At 48.0% G+C, this 17,102-nt stretch overlaps 1 protein-coding gene across 2 annotated transcripts; it reads left to right on the forward strand.

Annotated features, from left to right (window-relative positions):
* Positions 1-1,459: 1,459 nt before the first annotated feature.
* On the forward strand, positions 1,460-15,316 carry LOC115385328 (centrosomal protein of 120 kDa-like). Of its 2 annotated transcripts, none has more exons than XM_030087304.1 (19): positions 1,460-1,657; positions 3,083-3,239; positions 3,313-3,427; positions 3,514-3,658; positions 3,930-4,078; positions 4,559-4,756; positions 4,826-5,210; positions 5,290-5,467; positions 5,789-5,938; positions 6,035-6,214; positions 6,338-6,434; positions 6,673-6,843; positions 7,261-7,350; positions 7,432-7,524; positions 8,135-8,296; positions 8,377-8,499; positions 8,912-9,010; positions 13,274-13,419; positions 14,687-15,316. In XM_030087304.1, the coding sequence occupies exons 1-19, from the start codon at positions 1,609-1,611 to the stop codon at positions 14,922-14,924; spliced, it is 2,925 nt and encodes a 974-aa protein (XP_029943164.1). In that variant the 5' UTR covers positions 1,460-1,608; the 3' UTR covers positions 14,925-15,316. The 2 variants fall into 2 exon arrangements, with proteins under 2 accessions (XP_029943164.1, XP_029943165.1); XM_030087305.1 differs by having other exon boundaries at positions 6,676-6,843.
* Positions 15,317-17,102: the final 1,786 nt, after the last annotated feature.

Below are 17,102 nucleotides of genomic sequence, written 5' to 3' on the forward strand. Positions count from 1 at the left end.
GATTTTCATTTAGCCTAATCACTTTCTTTAATACCACTGTACATATCAAAGTTCAGGGTTTTTTTTTTTTTAGTTCTGAAATAACGTTTAAAGATGAATTAGGACATTAGAAGTCTTTTAATTTGTAGCTCTTCCCTCTGTGTCTCCCCTTTTCAGAGTCCAGTTGAGATATTTTCATTCCATTTTTAGAATGAGACTGACACAAAGAATAGAGGTGACTGTAAAAACCATCACATGAAGCTAACTTATCGTTGCACAGGTTCAGTTTGTACCGGAAAATGAGTATTACGAGGCTTTTTGTTCTGTTGTCTCACCTCCAGCTCTGAATTAAGAGCCATTAAACCTGAAGTGACATGTTTTCAGTTCCAGTTTCTCATTTCATGGCACCACGAGCAAGCCTGGACCGTCCCGTCTGTCTCCCAGCAGCTCTGCCTCACTCACACAACACCTTACCTGCATCGTATCAGTGATCATTCTATTACTTGAATATAGTGCTATGAACTCTGTTTACAAGACGCCGCCAGCATTGGGAGACACGGTGCTGTCCTCTACAGGCTGCCTGCTACGTCCACTTCACCCACATGCTGTCCCCTCTTGCTAACACACTGAAACCGTAGAAACATGAAGACCTGATGTTGCTTTTTTATACTGTATATGCCTTAATTCATATGTTTGGCAATCATGATTAAAGGATGTTTATGTATATGTTCTTTTGTCTGTGAAGCTTTTCTGTTTTTAACAGCGGGAGGATTAGCACAATTGAGTTCACAAAGGCAATGGGGGGGTGGGGGGTGGGTGGGCGGTAGGAGGGTCGGATCTGCTCCCATAGGCAGATCAGGGGCCTCATTTAGAAAATATGATGTAGGATCAATACTAAAAGTCGACATATGCCCAGTGTAGCACTCTTCTGCTGAAAATTTTACCTTTAATGTACATTTAGAGTAGATCAAAAAAGTGTGCAATCAATTTGCGATTAATCAAGAGTTAATGGTGGACAATCATGTGAATAATCATGAATAAATATTTTAATTGATTGACAGCCCTAATTTATTTATTTATTTATTGATGTATGTATTTATTTATTTATTTATTTATTTATTTATTTACACTCAGACGCACGCACACACATTTTTTTCATGTAGAAACCTTTAAAATGACTAAAATATATATTTTCACTTAAATGTATGTATTTGGTGTGTTTATTTTTTTCTCGCCTCGTTAATTTTTAGGCTTGTATTTATTTCTGTATTATTTTATTTTACTTTCACGTTTTCTTTTCTCCAAATTCTCCAAAAGCTGTCCTGATTTTTATAAACGCAACCCTGACACGCGCGCACGCTCGGCTCCCCCTTTGCTTGCAGTTTCTCCTCCACGCCGCACCGGACGCATGTCGCTCTTGCCGCCCCACGGTGCCTTGACGTCACTTCCGTCTTCAAAACAAAATGGGTGGCGCCAAAGCTTGACAACAAAAGGGCAGTAACGACAGTGGTCGTCCCGGTAAACACAATATCGACCATTCATATCTGTCTATTCCCAATTCAGCGACCAATTCGTGGACATTTTTCAGGCCAGGGACAAGTTTTCCGTTGGGTCAGCACAGATGTCAACATGTCCGCGAAGACAGACCAACTTCTTGTCGTCGTGTCTATCCTTGAAGGTGAGCATATAAATGGGTAACCCGCTGAGCCTTAACATCAATGCGGTTATACACTGTGTGTTGACACTGGCTCGGTGTTACACAGTTTTTAGTCTCTGTGTGGAATGGTGTCCGGAGTGCCATGTCTGGAGCAGCTGTCTGAGAGCACTAACAGGTCGTTTCTCGGTCTGTTAAATCCACTCTGAAAAGGACTTGAAGTGACTCGCACTCTGACTTCTCATCTTTTTCTGCACTTTTACAATTAATTGTTTGCATTTTAGTAAGTTTGAAAGACTATCCAACTGCGGAAGAACGTTCTCGGTGAAATATATGCGGACTACTCCAAGCAGAATTCCACAAAACAGTTTTTTTTTCTTGTAGTATTTTGCTGTAGTTACAGTTTGGAAAGTTTTCACATATAGTTCAAATCTGTAGTGTTAAATTCATGGTTATCTGATCCATTTAGTCCCTTATTTTGATGATGAATAGTTAAAATACAATGAAAATTCTTTGTTGATTTTAATTTTCCAATATTACCTAGAGAGAATTTCCTCAAACACCGATCATCTAACAAGTATAGAAATCATAAACACAACGTCATTTACAAATCTCAAGAGAAATACTGTTCCAAGAACGATTCCACTTTTTGTTTTAATCAGATTCGAACAGACGTAAAGGACAAATTCGTGTCATTTGTTGCTTTTAAAAATACATCCTGCAAATAGAGGACGTGGTTTTTGAATACTTTAGTGTATTATCCATCAGAAGGCACTGTCAATGTTGAGATGACTGTTCTGTCCTCTGAAACCAGACGGTCACGTGTAAAATGATTGTAAAAAGAGCCTTCAGTCTCGTACTACATGTATTAGGTTTAAATGAGTTTATCGCCTGTGCTTCAGGACACTTTCTGCCCTTTTCTGCACACAAGTGTGCACCAGGAGTAATTCATTTCAGCAAAGTTCCTATCAGACTCTCCACTCTGGCTCTGAAGTGTTCGCATGTCATCGCTTCAGTTTCAGTTTGTTATCAGGGAGATTAGTTGACGTCAGTGAAAATAAAACAGCTGCTGCATTTTTCCCCTATTAGATTATGATGTTTTGATCTAAACAGTGTCATTTTAACATAACAGTGTTTCTCTTGTGTGATGATATGGAAAAGCAAAGATTTCTGTAGACTTATATTTTCTGTAAATCTTTGGAAGACTTAGTGTAAGCACAACATTTCCCAGCTGAAGTGAATGGAGACCGTGGTAACGAACTTGGATTGAACTGGATCAACTATTCAAATGTTGTTTACTTTAAATGGAACATTTATACATTTCAATTTGAATGAGATAAAAGTGAGAAGTTGATGGCGACACTGAGACGTGATGGAGGTCAGCCTGTGGCTGCAATGTGCAGATGGAGGTCACCAGCTGAGCCCCAGTGTCTCTCCTCTCCTTCCCAGGACGCCACTTCCCCAAGAATCCTCGGCTCAGCCTGGTGGTTCAGGCGAGCTTTGATGGAGAGCAGCTGGCCACGGACCCGGCCGAGCACAGGGAGCAGCCCCAGTTCCACACGGAGCTGGCCTGGGAGCTGGACCGCAGGACGCTTCACCAGCACAGGTCTGAGGAAGCAGGAGGGTAGTTTTTCAGCTGGTTTCCTCCAGTCTAATGCATCTTTCTGCTCTTTCCCCAGGCTGCAGAGAACTCCAATCAAGCTTCACTGCTTCGCTGTCGACGGCGTCAGCAAGAAGAAAGAGAGCGTCGGCTACATCGTCCTGGACCTGCGCTCGGTCCAGGAGGTCAAACAGGTCCTCTTCCTCTTTAAGCGACACCCTGCAGCGTCTGAGCGGTGCCGGCTGAGCCTCTCACCGGATGATGGTGTGATGTTTTCCAGGAGCCCCGCTGGTTTCCGCTGCTGAGCAGTAAATATGTGAAGCAGAGGCCGAGCCTCCTCCTCGCCGTGGCGCTGGAGAACGACTCCAAGCCGTCCGGAAGCAGCCCCGATCGGTTCAAAGCCAGGAAAGCCCCGCCCCGACAAGGTCTGCCACCTCTTCTACGTTATCTGGCTCTGCTCACACACACGCTTCAAGGTTCCAACGCTCTGCAAATTCTAAATAAGAGATAAGAACGAATAATGTCATTTAATATGAAGGAGTCTACTTGCTGGGGAGTCAAACACATTGTAGTTTAGGGGCCACATGCAAACCAGTCTCATCCGGAGTGGTCTGGACTGCTGCGATAGTGCCATCAGGAGTTCATTGGTCAGTCTGTCACGATTCAGCCAGTCATATGAGCTTCCTCCCGCTGCAGGCTCCCCCTCAGTCACTGACCTCCTCCCAGACAAGCTGGAGGCCGTGCTGGTCCCAGACAAAGGCTACCACCAGGTGGGACCTGCGGACCTCTGCTCCGACATGTTCGTCCTGTCGGTCACCGTGGCCTTCGCCACCAAGCTGGAACAGGTAAACACGTCTGAGCCCTTTAACCATGTCGCCCGGCTGGATTGCTGGATTGCTCGTGTGTTTGTTGGGTCATTAAGTTATATATCAAGGCACTCAGAGGCCTTTAAAGGTAATAAATGTTACTTGTATGTTTAAGCTGAAGAGTTTCATGAGAATAATGAGAATTATTTGGATTATTACATTTTTAAACTAAACATTTAATAATTCACATTATTGTATTATCTGAGTGATAGTCATGTTTTGAATATATATACGTATGAAATATCTCCAGGTCATTATGTACCTGAGTATTTTTAGCCTATATTTTGATTTAACATAAATACTTGTGCTTGTGAGTCGAGCTCTTTGGTTATAATTATTCATCAGTATGCAGTGTCCAAACTACATCTCTGAAGTTGATAACAAACCAAACCGTTTGAATCAAGTTCTAGTTGTTAAAGTGGAAGAATACAGTGTTCTGAATGAGCTTTGCTCCTGCAGCTCATCCCCAGCTCCCTGACGCTGTCCTCTGAAGGCCACAGCTTCTTCTTCTACTACTGTCTGCTGGGAAACGACATCTCCAGCGAGCCCTTCCACAATCTGCTGAGTCCCGACTTCCAGCCGGAGCGTGCGTCGGTGCGGCTCCGCAGCAGCCCGGCCGTCCTCCAGGCCTTCCTGTCGCGGCAGCCTGGCTTGCAGGTGAGCGTGCGTGTGACGGCGTTGCGTCCGCGGGGTCGGCGGTCGCTCTCTGACGTGTCCCGTCCTCAGGTCCACCTCTGCTGCGGGAGTCGCTCTCTGGGCAGTGCAGACGTCCCGCTGTCCCCGCTGTCGGCCGCTCCCTCCCACCTGGACGCCGCACCGGCAACGGTGGAGGGAGCGTTCGTCCTGCGGCCCCCTGACTGCGTCCGGCGGCGGCAGCAGCCCGCTCTGCCCGCCGACCAGCAGCCCACCGTGGGAGTGGCCGTTCTCCTGCGGAGGGAGGAGCTCGCTCCGCAGGTACGCTCCCCCCCGGCACCGTCTCCTCCTGGAAGCCCCCCTCTGCTCCGGCAGCCGGCGTCCCCTCCTCGTCCTCCTCCCTCCTGTCACACAGAGAGTGAGGTGGAGAGTCTGCTGGAAGAGCTCCAGCGCGGCGGAGAGTCTGCGGCGCCGGCAGGTGGGCTCTGAGCGGCCGTGGGTCTCATGGAAGTGTTTAGATTTTTGTGTTTGAACGTGCCTCTCCTCTTGTGGCGCAGATTCGGAGGTTCCCGCTCAGATTCCCAGCGAACCGCCCGATGCTCCTGCGGCCTCGTCGCTCAGCGTCTCCGCTCCCAAAGTGTCCATCCCCTCCTCCGCACATCACTTCTGCTTCTCCCTGGACCTCTGCAGCCTGAGGAGCCTCCGTCTGACTCACCCCATCGCCGCCACCCTCAGGTGTCTGCTCCTCGCCACCGCTCCTACTCGATCACCTCAGCATGCAGCCTGTTTCCACAAACATCAGTGACAGGATGAGTCGCTCCAGCGTAGGAGGTCACCTGATCAATCATTTAATCAGTCTAACTCAGAAAGCTTCCGCAAGTTCTTTCTTGCTTTTAAATTAACACTGGAACAGGTAAACATGGAGGGTTTTGAGTTTGAACATTCTCGGCAGACTGCGCTAGAAAGGAGGCGTGCTGGGGCGCAGCCTCATCGCAGGTTCCTGTTTCTGATCCCGGATCACGCTTCATGTTCAATGTGCCGATGGTTGGTCTTCAGGTATTCGTACCGGTTCTTCGGCAGCGCGGCTCCCATCATGACCAACCCCCCGGTGGAGCTGCAGCGGAACGCGGAGGTCTTCCTGCCTCAGTCCTTCTGCGCCTTTGACTTCGCTGCCTTGCCACAGCAGCTGCATGACACCTTCCTGAGGTGAGGACCGACGGAGGACCGGCGTCGGCTGGTCTCTCACTCCCCCCTTTGAGCCGTGTGTTTGTGTGTGTGTGTGTTTTTGTGTTTGTGTGTTAGAGTCCCCCTGGTGGTGGAGCTGTGGCACAGAGACGCCGGCAGCGGAGACCAGCTGACGGGCCGGGCCTCCATCCCTCTGTCGGGGCTGTTGAGCCCTGACGGGGGCCGGGTCTGGTCCACGGCAGAGCGGGGCTGCCCACACACCCAGCAGGACGTGGTGCCCGTGCTCTCTGCTCTCAGGTGGGAACAAGAAGCGCTGCAGGCCGCTGGGTGCTGGCTCTGTTTAACCTGTGTGTCTGTGTCTGTGTCTGTGTCTGTGTCTGTGTCTGTGTCTGTGTCTGTGTCTGTGTCTGTGTCCATCAGACCCACTGAGAGGGTGGCAGAACTACGCTACACCGCCACGCTGCAGGACCTGGGACTGGTTAAAGCCCCAGAGGTCATCCTGTCAGACTCATCTCAGGTGTGTGTGTGTTTTTCTTTGTGGGCCTGAAAACAGTAACACAATGTAGAAGATCTGAGATGAGAAGTCGTAGATGAACTAATGATAATAATGATATGTTGACACTCATCAGCTGGAGAAATCTTGAGAGGTTGAACACAGACACACATCAGCTGAAAGTTAGAGTTAAAACACACACATTTCCTCTGTTATGGTGAAGATAAGCTTTATTGTGCTTCTCGCTCTCCTTCACCTCCAGAAGGAGGCTCCGGTCCACACGCAGCCTCCTCCTCCCCATCGGGGGGGCCAGGCCCCCGCTGACCCCACCGTGCTGCCGCCGCCGCCGGCCCCCAGAGAGACCCTGGAGTATCACGCAGCCCTGGAGCTGGAGCTGTGGAAGGAGGAGCAGGAGAGTCAGTTTGAGGATCAGGTACAGGAGCTGGTGTGGACATCCTGACCCCTGCTGGCTGTTCGCTGTACTGCAGCGTGATGGTGCCCGCTCACCTGCCTTCACACACATGACCTGGAGTGACCTCCTAGAAGTGATCCAGGCCTGAACAAAACTTTGATTTTGACACACTGCTGTGTTGAGGACTTTTTTTTTTGTAATGAAGTTTTTGTTTTAGTTTTTACTTGATACATGAAAATCAAACATCTTCAATGATCTACATGCATGAAAACCAACAGCAACACTACAAGTTGTTGTCCCACCCCTGACTCTCAACTTATATAGCATACGTTCTGTGTTGAGGACTTTAAGAGCCTGACTTCCTCCAGCCTTCTGCAGACTGTGTGTGCATGCATGCATGTGTGTGTGTGCTGTGTCTCATCCATGTATGTGTTTCAGTTGAGGAAGAAGGAGCTGACTCACATGCAGGCACTGGCAGAGGAGTGGAGGAAGAGAGACCGGGAGAGAGAGGCAGTGATGAAGAAGAAGGTGGACAGGCCACACACACACACACACACACTCTCTCTCTCACACACTCGTCTCATCCTCCCGTGTGTTTTGTGTTTGTAGGAGGTGGAGTACGGCCTGCTGGAGGAACGGCTTCAGAAGACTCTGTCCGACCTGGAGAGGAGGGAGAAGCTGCTGGCTGAGGCCGAGCTGGAGGTACGACGCAAACTGACCACTTCACCTCACCAGATCAGGACCCAGGTTCAATTCCAGGACTGGATTCTGGCCTCTCAAACTGCACATGTCGGCTCATTTTAATTTCAGTGCCTTATTCCTATATCTCCGTTTTGATATATTCTAAAATGCATGAATCCATCAAGAGCCTGAACCATGAAAAGCAGGATGTTTATTCATCCTAACAATCTATTAAGGTACATGGGATTCTACTTTGTTTTTGTAGCACCAAGTACTTCATTCAATTTGAGACCTTTACTGAGAAAAAAACAATTCCTCATGAGGAAGTAGAGGAGATGGAGGAAAGGAAGAACTCTATAGGAAGAACTGAAGAGAAGCTAATCTCTCTTGTTCCTGTCAGATCTCTCACTGCAGCACTTTGAATCAGCTGAAGACTTTTAAAGCACTTATTCTTACAGGGACTTAAATTAATCTACTCTGGAGGGAACACATGTTAATTAGTAAGTTCCACCTCCTCCCAGCCTTTGTGGGAAGAGGTGTGTGTGTGTGTCTTCAGTCCTGAAGCTCCTGTTGCTGTCCGGGCTCGGTCCAGCAGCAACAACCCGCTGACGGCTCGTCTCTGAACTGTCAGACCCGCAGGCTGCAGAGGGAGCTGCAGGCTGAGCACCAGCTCTCCCAGAGGGAGCTGCAGGAGAGCAGCAGGCGGCTGCAGCAGCAGTGTGACCACCGGGTGGCGCTGGAGAGGGACAAAGTGCAGCTGATGGAGGAGGAGCGAGGCCGGCTGCTGCAGCAGGTGGAGGCGGCGCCATGCGGGATGCCAACACCTCGTCCCTGGGCCGGGCTAACCTGTGTGTGTGTGTGTGTGTTGTGCAGATTGCAGACGGCGAGTGTCGGTACAAGCAGCTAGAGAAAGAGTTTTCCCTGTACAGAGAGCAGCAGAGCAGCAGGCCTGAGGTCCGGCTGCAGGCTGACGTCAATCTGCTCACTCTGGAGAAGGTACAACTGACCGCTGTTCATCCTTTACTTTCTCTGTGAGTCCACTCCACTTTCTGCAGAACCAGGCTCAGAGGAGACTTTCTGCCTTTTCACTTCGGTGATAAAACAGAGAAAATCCCAGAAAGACAAGTTGTGGATGGTTCCCAACCGCTGTTCCCTAAGGGGCAGGAATCAGTTCTATTCAGTCTGCCTGACAGATGTAATGAAATCTGGCAGCGTTTCCAGATCTTCATGCTCCTCAACTTAATAAAAGATGTTCCTCCTCCACAACCGTTCCATGTTTTCAGATACTTGGAAGTCACAGGTAAAGCCTCTCTGAGTCTGTGTACATGATGCCCCCCCAGTAAGACCCTGTATGGTGACACGATCTAACCACTTCCTCCAACACGAGCCTTTCTGTGGGTGGTCTCAGGTGGAGCTGGAGAGGAAGCTGGAGTCCACCACCAAGTCCAAGCTTCACTACAAGCAGCAGTGGGGTCGAGCTCTGAAGGAGCTGGCCAGGTTTAAACAGGTACGTCTATCCTGCAGCCGCCGCTGACCGCAGCTCAGCCGTTCCCGGGGGATGTTAGAGGGGTTTTACAGGAGGGGCATGAACAGAGAGGAGAACCTGACCGCGGTACAGAGACCGGGAAGTTCAGGCAACTTTCAGACAAACTCATTTAAAATTTAGATTTGATGAAGACCGGGCTATCTCTGCTGTTTTGAGTCGGTGTTGTTATAAAGGTGACTCTCCTTTACGGTACCACCTCACGGGAAAGCTCCATGAACGTTCTCCTCCACGCTGCGATCCATCAGACCTTCAGCTGCCTCTAAAGCCCACAGCCAGTGATTAACTCTGAGTTTCCAGATTGGCTCACTGAAGGAAATGTCAGTTTACACACAGTCACACGACAAGCCCGCTTCACAAGCCTGCAATTCATATCTCAGGCAAAAGCTGGCAAATGACACACACACACGCACACACACACACACACACGCACACGCAGAGCACTAAGTGGAGCTTTACTCAGACTAAGACCAATGTAAACATACACAGAGGCGATCTGACAAACTAATAATTGTTGCTGACATGAAGCAGCTGGGAAAGCTGCTCCCTCCTCCCTCCAGCTTTCTCTCTCTTTCTTTTCTGCTCGCTCTTATTTCGTCCTCTTGGTTTCCTCTTGTCCGTCACTCCCTGCTGCTCAGGACCCGTTTACATGGCGGTGGTGATGGGAGCCACTGAGAGCGCCTCTTTCTGGAAACACTCCGACTGTAAAATGGAGGCAATGACACCTTCTGGAGACTTGCAGTGTTGTCAAGTTGTGATCGGACAAATTTGCAAGGTCCCGCAGAATTGACAGAGATTGGTTTAATTGAAATTAATTATTGAAATTGTAGCATTCAAACTTCCTGGAGGGACTGATTACTCTGTGTCTGTGTGTGTTGTGTGCTTTTCAACAAAGAAACACAAACTCTGTACGCACCAAACACACAGTGAACCCGAAGCTAAATCGGCTACTTGGACTACCCGGACCGTTGCACCTATATTTTTCAGCATCTCTGCTGTTTCTGTGTAAACCGACATCGTTCTCAGAGCGTTGCCGTGTGAACGCCACATGTTTTCAGTGGAAACGTCTCCTGAAAGAAAGCCTTCCCTCCTCCCTCTTGGTCATGTTGTTCGTGTCTTGAGCTTTTATTCATTCCTTCGCTCCCTCTGTTGGTTTTCCCACCTCCTTCCACGCCTCTCCCTCCATCCCTTTATGTCTCATTTTGTGCCACATCATTGTAAAGAAAACAGTGAGGGATTGATGCTGCCCTAAAGGGGGTTCCTCTGCCCAGTTTTGCCCCCCCGCCCATTAATCACAGCTTTGAGCAACAAGCCGATCGGGCGCTCACCGTTCAGATGTCACACTCTCGCTCTTTTTTTTTTTCTTTCTGGAATATCAAGCCAGTGTTTACACGGCTGTTCGTCTGGACGCTTTTTAAAGCTTGTTTGGTTTTCCTCGCCTATTTATTCTCTCCTCTCAGCGCCTCACATGGCGTGCTGTTTAGCTCAAGTCAGATCATAAAAATTCTTGTGTGAGGAATAATGTGCTTTTCCAGCGGCGAGGTGCAGGCGGTCGGCGCGGGGCTGAGGTATTAGATCAGAGAGGCAGCCTCGCTCTCTCTCAATTCAAAATATTGGGACAAGGAGCTTAAGTTGGTTTTTCAAAGCAATAATATTGGGACAAAGAGATTAAAGTGCTGAGTCCAGGAGGTAAATATGCTATTTTTAAAGGTGAAGAAAAAGGTCAGCTCACCAAGTGGTGCAGAGGAAAACTGGAATTTTCTCAACAAAGAGTGTGTCCATACTGTATTTTTACTAGAGTTTTTTTTTTTTTTTTTTTTTTTAAATAAGCGTCAAAGAAGCTTGGAGACGAGTTTCTCACATTAATGCCATATTATCTGTAAATCTCATGTTTATATAGTTATGGTCACAAAAGACTCCAACCTTTTTAACCTAAGGAGGCATTTTTACCTCTTTCCACTTCATAGAATTCATCTAGAGCCATAAAAGCCTGTTTGATTGTTATAGAGGAGCAGGATGCCGTTTCTCCACCGTGTCCTGCTCTCGGAGGTCACGTGATCACGAAGCTCAGCTCCTTGACGCTGCCGTCACTGTGTTTGTTTAACAATCCCTGTCAGTTCGCAGATGCAACGTGTCGTCTGAGGGAATTTCACCCTCACTGGTCTCAGTGGAGGCGCTCCGATCGTTCCCACTGGTCATTCCTAGAATATTATGAAGGGTTGTTGCTCCAGACGGCCGGGGTCACACAGTTTCATACGTTTTTCTTGAACAAACAAGGGATTACAGAGAATAGTTTAGTGCTCCTGATGTATTTTCCATGTGTTTGCAGACGGTGGCTTTTATCCAAAGCACCAAGAAATAAAATAAAAAAACCTCTGAAAGACAAACAGGTGTATATCAGAGAAGCTTCTGGAGGAACCTTCCAGGTGATCCTGGGAAAATGTTTGACCCACTGCTGAAAGAGAGCCTGTGGACCAGCTTTCTGATGTCTGACTCCCTCATTCAGAGGCCTTTCCGCTGCCAGCCAACTCGGCGAGTCGGATTATGAGAGTGGAAATGCAGCTTGGATCATTCTGTTCAGAGTGTTGTGTTCTCTACTGCGTGTGTGTGGTTCCATGAACAATACAGCGTTTGCACTGTTTCTACCCTTTTGTCGTGAATGGACATCGTTTTCAAAACGCTGCTGTGTAAAGTCCGTTTTCTGAAACGGAAACTCCACAACGATGGGTTTTCACTCTAAACATGAACAATGGAGAACACCGACGTTCATATGGACAGACCACCAGGGTGGATTGTCATTACGGTATGCTGTGAGAAATACTGAGATGTTAGAAAAACCTGCTCACACTCCAGACTTTTCTGCTGAATCTATACTGGAGTTGTTTTTACAGTCGGTGTGTCTGTAACTGCGGATGTGTGGCGATACTAACGCTGGTTGAAAAATCAGTTTATAATAAGTTTGCGTTTGGACAGCTTTCTGTTCAGGCACTCTGATGGGAGATTTATGGCATCAGTGAGAAATTTCTGCTTCACAGACTCAGGATTTTCTGGTTGCACCTCTTTTCTTCCACCCCCCACCGCCGGGGCCTCGGTATCACCTTGTACTCGAATTGTTTCAGTACTCGGCCTGAGATTGTCCTTGGCAGCCGGCAGTGGAGAAAATGTTTAGCCTGTTTGTTTTCTTAGTAATTAGCCTTAAAACAGCCTGTAATGCAGACTGCTAATGGTCCTCAGAGAGCTGGGCCTGTGTCAACACACTGCTGTGTGTATGTGGAGGTGATCAGGCGTGTGAAAATGGAAGCTTTCTGTGTGCACAATGTGAAAATGTTGGTTTTCCCATCCAGAATCAGTGGGCTGCTTGTTCTGCTCTCTATCACTGGCACACAGACAGATTCCAGCCGCCACATCACTTCCATTTTCACCGTCTGACCAAAGCGCCTACAGAACAGCGATAACGATATTTACATTTCAGTAGGTGACGCTGTGAAGTACTGAAGCCTCAGAGCTGCTCCACACGGTGATTTCAGGTGAAAATGCCAAAACTTTCTTTGTATTTCGGGTGTCGGTTCACATGACGGTGTTCAGAGTCACCGGCAGCACGACAGAAGGTGGAACGGCCGTGATGTTGGTTCTCACTGGAAGGCTGGAGAACCTGGCAGGTAGGTTCTGGAGAGCAGTTGGTCAGGGTTCTGACGATGAACAGCTCTGTGCCCATGCCGGCACGTTTGCTTGTCTCTGGATCGGTGGCGGCGTGGCTGGAAGTGAGCGGCGTTACCGCTCAGTTTGGAAAGTCTGAGGCCGGTGTGGCGAGCAGCTGAGAGAAATACGACCGTGTGACGGCTTTGGGAGCTTTCCTTTCGGTTCTCACTGTGTTGTTGTTGGTTTGCGTGTGAATTCTCTCAAGGTCCAGCAGCGATTTCCTCAGGGGGGTTTCAAGAAAATGTGAAAGCAGACAAATTTATCACTGAACTGCGCGCAGTGTAATTAGAAAAAAAGGCTTCTTGGCTGGTGGCTGCACACATTTCAGCAGCAGGGTCAGAGGTTTATTTCAAAGAATTTGTCTGTGTGGGTCTGATTGAATGATCAGGGGCTCGGGGCTCAACGCTAGAAATCATGGGAACATCTCATTTTGTTCCTAAAGTCTGGACTGATGGGTGTGAACAGTTTGCTTCAGCCCCACTGGCCCTCTCCGACATGACGTCTTACTGTGTGCGTGTATGTGTGCAGCGTGAGCAGGAGAACGCCATGACGAGGCTGAAGAAGCAGCAGGAGGAGCTGGAGGCCATGAGGCTGCGGTACCTGGCAGCAGAGGAGAAGGAGGCGGTCCGGCAGGACCGACAGGAGCTGGACGGCATCAGGAACCAGCTCAATAGGTCAGCCATCGCTGCGTGTCTGCCATTCATCCACCAGAACATCTGTGTGGTTTAATGAGAGGCCCAGTGTTCAAACCTTTCTTCATCAGGAGGAGCAGGAGTTTCCATGAAAATGATACAAAGATCAACACCGTGAAGCTCCTGAAGCCATGTTTGAATCCGTCTGTCTCACTCTTCCTAATTCAACACTGTGACCCCAAACTGCTTTTCCAGTTCAGAAGCTTTACACAAACCCTACGATTCAACACAGAACCACAACACCCTGTTTCAGGAACTGAAGTTCTGAACGTCCCATTTTGCTGTGTCTGTGTGTCTGTCTCAGGATGTTTCACTGTGATCCCAGTAAAGGTTTTTGGTTCCTTCTTTAATAGAAATAAAAACACAGACAGCACATGCAGTTTCTGATTCCTATTAGAATATAGACAGCCTGTCAGATGATGTGGCCCATCAAGCAGAGAAAATACCAGCTCCTGTTGAACTTGGTGACGTAAACTTGAAGTTAAAGGTGCATTAAGGAGTTTGGACGTTTCATGCGAAACAACGGCCCCTGCAGGCCTTGGGTGTAACTGCAGCTTAGTGAAACGCTCGTGTCTGTGGCTTGCGTCCATGTATGTGCACGGAAGAGGGGAACTCCTTCCTCACTCTTTTAGCAGCGCTCGAGTAAAATGTAAGTTTCTTTTGCCTGGTGGGCTCTGTGCTGGAGTTGTGGCAGTGCTAGAAGCCGATCTTTTCTTACTTTCTGGAAGATCCATCCATCCTGCTCAGTTGTTGCTTGCTAAGCATCTGGTGGAGTAATGGTGGACAAAACGAAAGATAAATAAGTCAGGCCAGCAGTAGGTTGCATTACGTCACATCCTCTCAAATTCTCCCCAAGAAATACAAATTGCCGGACTGGGACTAACTTTCAAGTGTCAATTTAGCGCTGTTAGCGGTACTTGCAATGAACATTCTACACATCATTGAATATTTGTAACATATGTATGGAAGAAAATAAGTATTTTTAAAGTTGAAAAACTCCTTAATGCACCTTTAAAATAAAAAATTACCACTATTTTAAAGGACACACAAAATGCTGCAAATTGCTGCCGAACAACCTCTGACGCTACGTCACCTCCATCAGCACTCAAAATACTGGTTTTGTGAAAGTTTAAGAGCCAATTGGAAAAATACTAGAATGTCCCAGAACGTTGAAGCCCTCATCATGTCGTCGTTCACAATGCATCTCCTCTAATAAGTATGTTATATGTGTGTTATTGTTACTTTACAGATTAAAACAGCAGGAGGAGACATTAGCCCCTCCCCCTGTTGTATCTGACCCCGCCCCCAACGTGTCTGGCCCCGCCCCCAGCCCAGGTCTCACTGAGAGTGCAGAGGAGCACCTGAGCCGCCTGCTGGAGGAGCGAGACACGCTGCTGAGGACTGGCGTGTACAGCCACGAGGACTGGATCATCTCCGAGCTCAACCGACAGATCCAGGACGCCATCCGGGACAGGAAGCAGCTCTGACCAATCACATCCAGGACGCCATCCGGGACAGGAAGCAGCTCTGACCAATCACATCCAGGACGCCATCCAGGACAGGAAATTGCTCGGACCAATCAGATCTATTGAAGCCAGAGCCACACATCAGAGCGATGAATCCAAAAAGACAGCCTTGAGATGTCGTCCAACAGGAAGAGCTGAGACGGCCTAAGAATTCTGCTGAAATAATCTCTGTTAAATTAAAGGTTACATTAATATAAGTTATATTTAGTTGTTAGGGTCTGGTTAGGAGTACAGTACTGCTGAGGTTTCAGTGTGACAGCAGGTGGCGCTACAGTCTCAGATAAACCTCCCAATACTCCTGCAGACAGAAAGATGTTAATTTATTTTTTTTTATTAGTGCTTTGAGATGTGTATAGAATAAAGACATTTTTTTATTCTTCGTCTTTTAAATGGTTTCCTTTGAGTCGGTTGATGCTGGAGACGTCCAGACTGCAGCAGCATGTGGACTTGGCGGAATCTCACTTGGCTCGCTGACGTTCTCTTCCAGCCTCTATTAAAATTAAATAAACTGTTCAAATGGAAAAGCTTACATTGATACAGCCGTAAAGCAATGCCTAATTTTATTCCTTGAAATGATAAAACCAAAGAAGTCAGGAAGAGGGATCAAGACGGACAAAGGTGTCGACGTGACTATTTTACCAGATTCTCAGTCGATGGGGAAAAACTCTGGAGAATGTGGCTCATCCCTCTAAACAGGATGAAAGCTTCAACTGCTCCTGCTGGAAATGTTTCTAAAATGAGATTACAAACTGAAGCTCAAACCACTTGATCAATTAAAACGATTTCTTTCTAGTTTTACAAATAGCTGTTTATCACTTTTGCTTATTCATAGAGGTATTCTTTTGTAAGTCTGTATAAACCACTGATGGAGGGAGTTGCCTTAGAAGATCTGGCCTGTGGTACCAAATTGGGAGTAAATTCGATATGATGTGGGGCTTCAGCTAACCCTAACCCTAAACGTAGTACCTTGCCGCCCCAGAACCACACATCTCTTAACTGGACTCATCCGAACACAGAACTCACTGGTCGAATGTCCACGAACATGTTTATTTGACCCAAACACGTTCTGAGGTGGACTGACTGACTCTGAGCTGTTTGGGTTGTGAACTGGAGCTTCTGAAATGTTCCAGATGGTCAGCGCTCAGTCTGACCTTCAGCAGCTTGTCTACATGCAGAAACAGGCCTCATGCTGGAGGAGCAGAGATTAGAGCCGACAGGAAGCTGAACAGGTGGAGCTGATAAACAGAGCCTTGGACACGCCTCAGCAGAACACAGCAGCTGATGAAGCTGGCTGGACGCTCACAGTTTACTGATGGGAGAGCACACACACACACACACACACTCTGCTGACGGTGAACTGAAGTTCCCAGCTCATCCGTTGGCGTGCCGAGCAGACCTTGGTAGGGTTGTCTTTTTTTTTTTTTTTTTGGTGGTTAGGGCCCTGACCAGACCTGCCAAACACTTTTCCCCTCCTATAAAGTGATTCTGAAGTGTTTCAGGACTTGTTTCGTTGCACGTTGTGAGTTTGTTTACGCGTCAACGGAGTGAAGAACACGACTGTATGAAAACGTCGCTGGACTTGGTAGTGAGCAGTAGTGGCGGAGAATGAAAAAGCATCATTGCCTTGATGCCTTCCCAGAGTAAAAGGGGGCGGTCTGTGTGATCCAGAACCTGCCCTGGCCCGTTCTGTGGCTTGGATCAGGTTCAGGTCTGCTGGTGTCTGGCTCCACCGTCAGATGACCGACGCACTTCTGGTGGGCCAGGTTGTTTTCTCATACACTGACTTTCACGTTTCTCTACTCCAACATGTTTCCAATTAGAACAAAAAACAGAAAACTCCACTAGTTAGACTAATTTGTTTTGAAAGTGTGACCTCTCGTCTTTTCAATGTCCCCCGACAGGAAATTCCACTGAAAGCAAACCATTAGAGGCGTTACACACTCAAGCACACACGGCGAGTGGGGAACTCTGCTGACGTCTCTGATAACTTGCTTCCTGTCTGCGTTGTGGGGATTCCCTCCAAGCGCCCTGTAGCTGCGTTGATCTGGAGTCCAGTCAGCCTCCGTCAGCTCTCCACCACGCGCCTTCAAGTGGAGCAGTGAGAATCCTGTAACGTCACGCCGAGCAGCCAGGCCCCAG

Source organism: Salarias fasciatus, unplaced genomic scaffold, assembly GCF_902148845.1.
Source record: "Salarias fasciatus unplaced genomic scaffold, fSalaFa1.1, whole genome shotgun sequence".
Taxonomy (NCBI): domain Eukaryota; kingdom Metazoa; phylum Chordata; class Actinopteri; order Blenniiformes; family Blenniidae; genus Salarias; species Salarias fasciatus.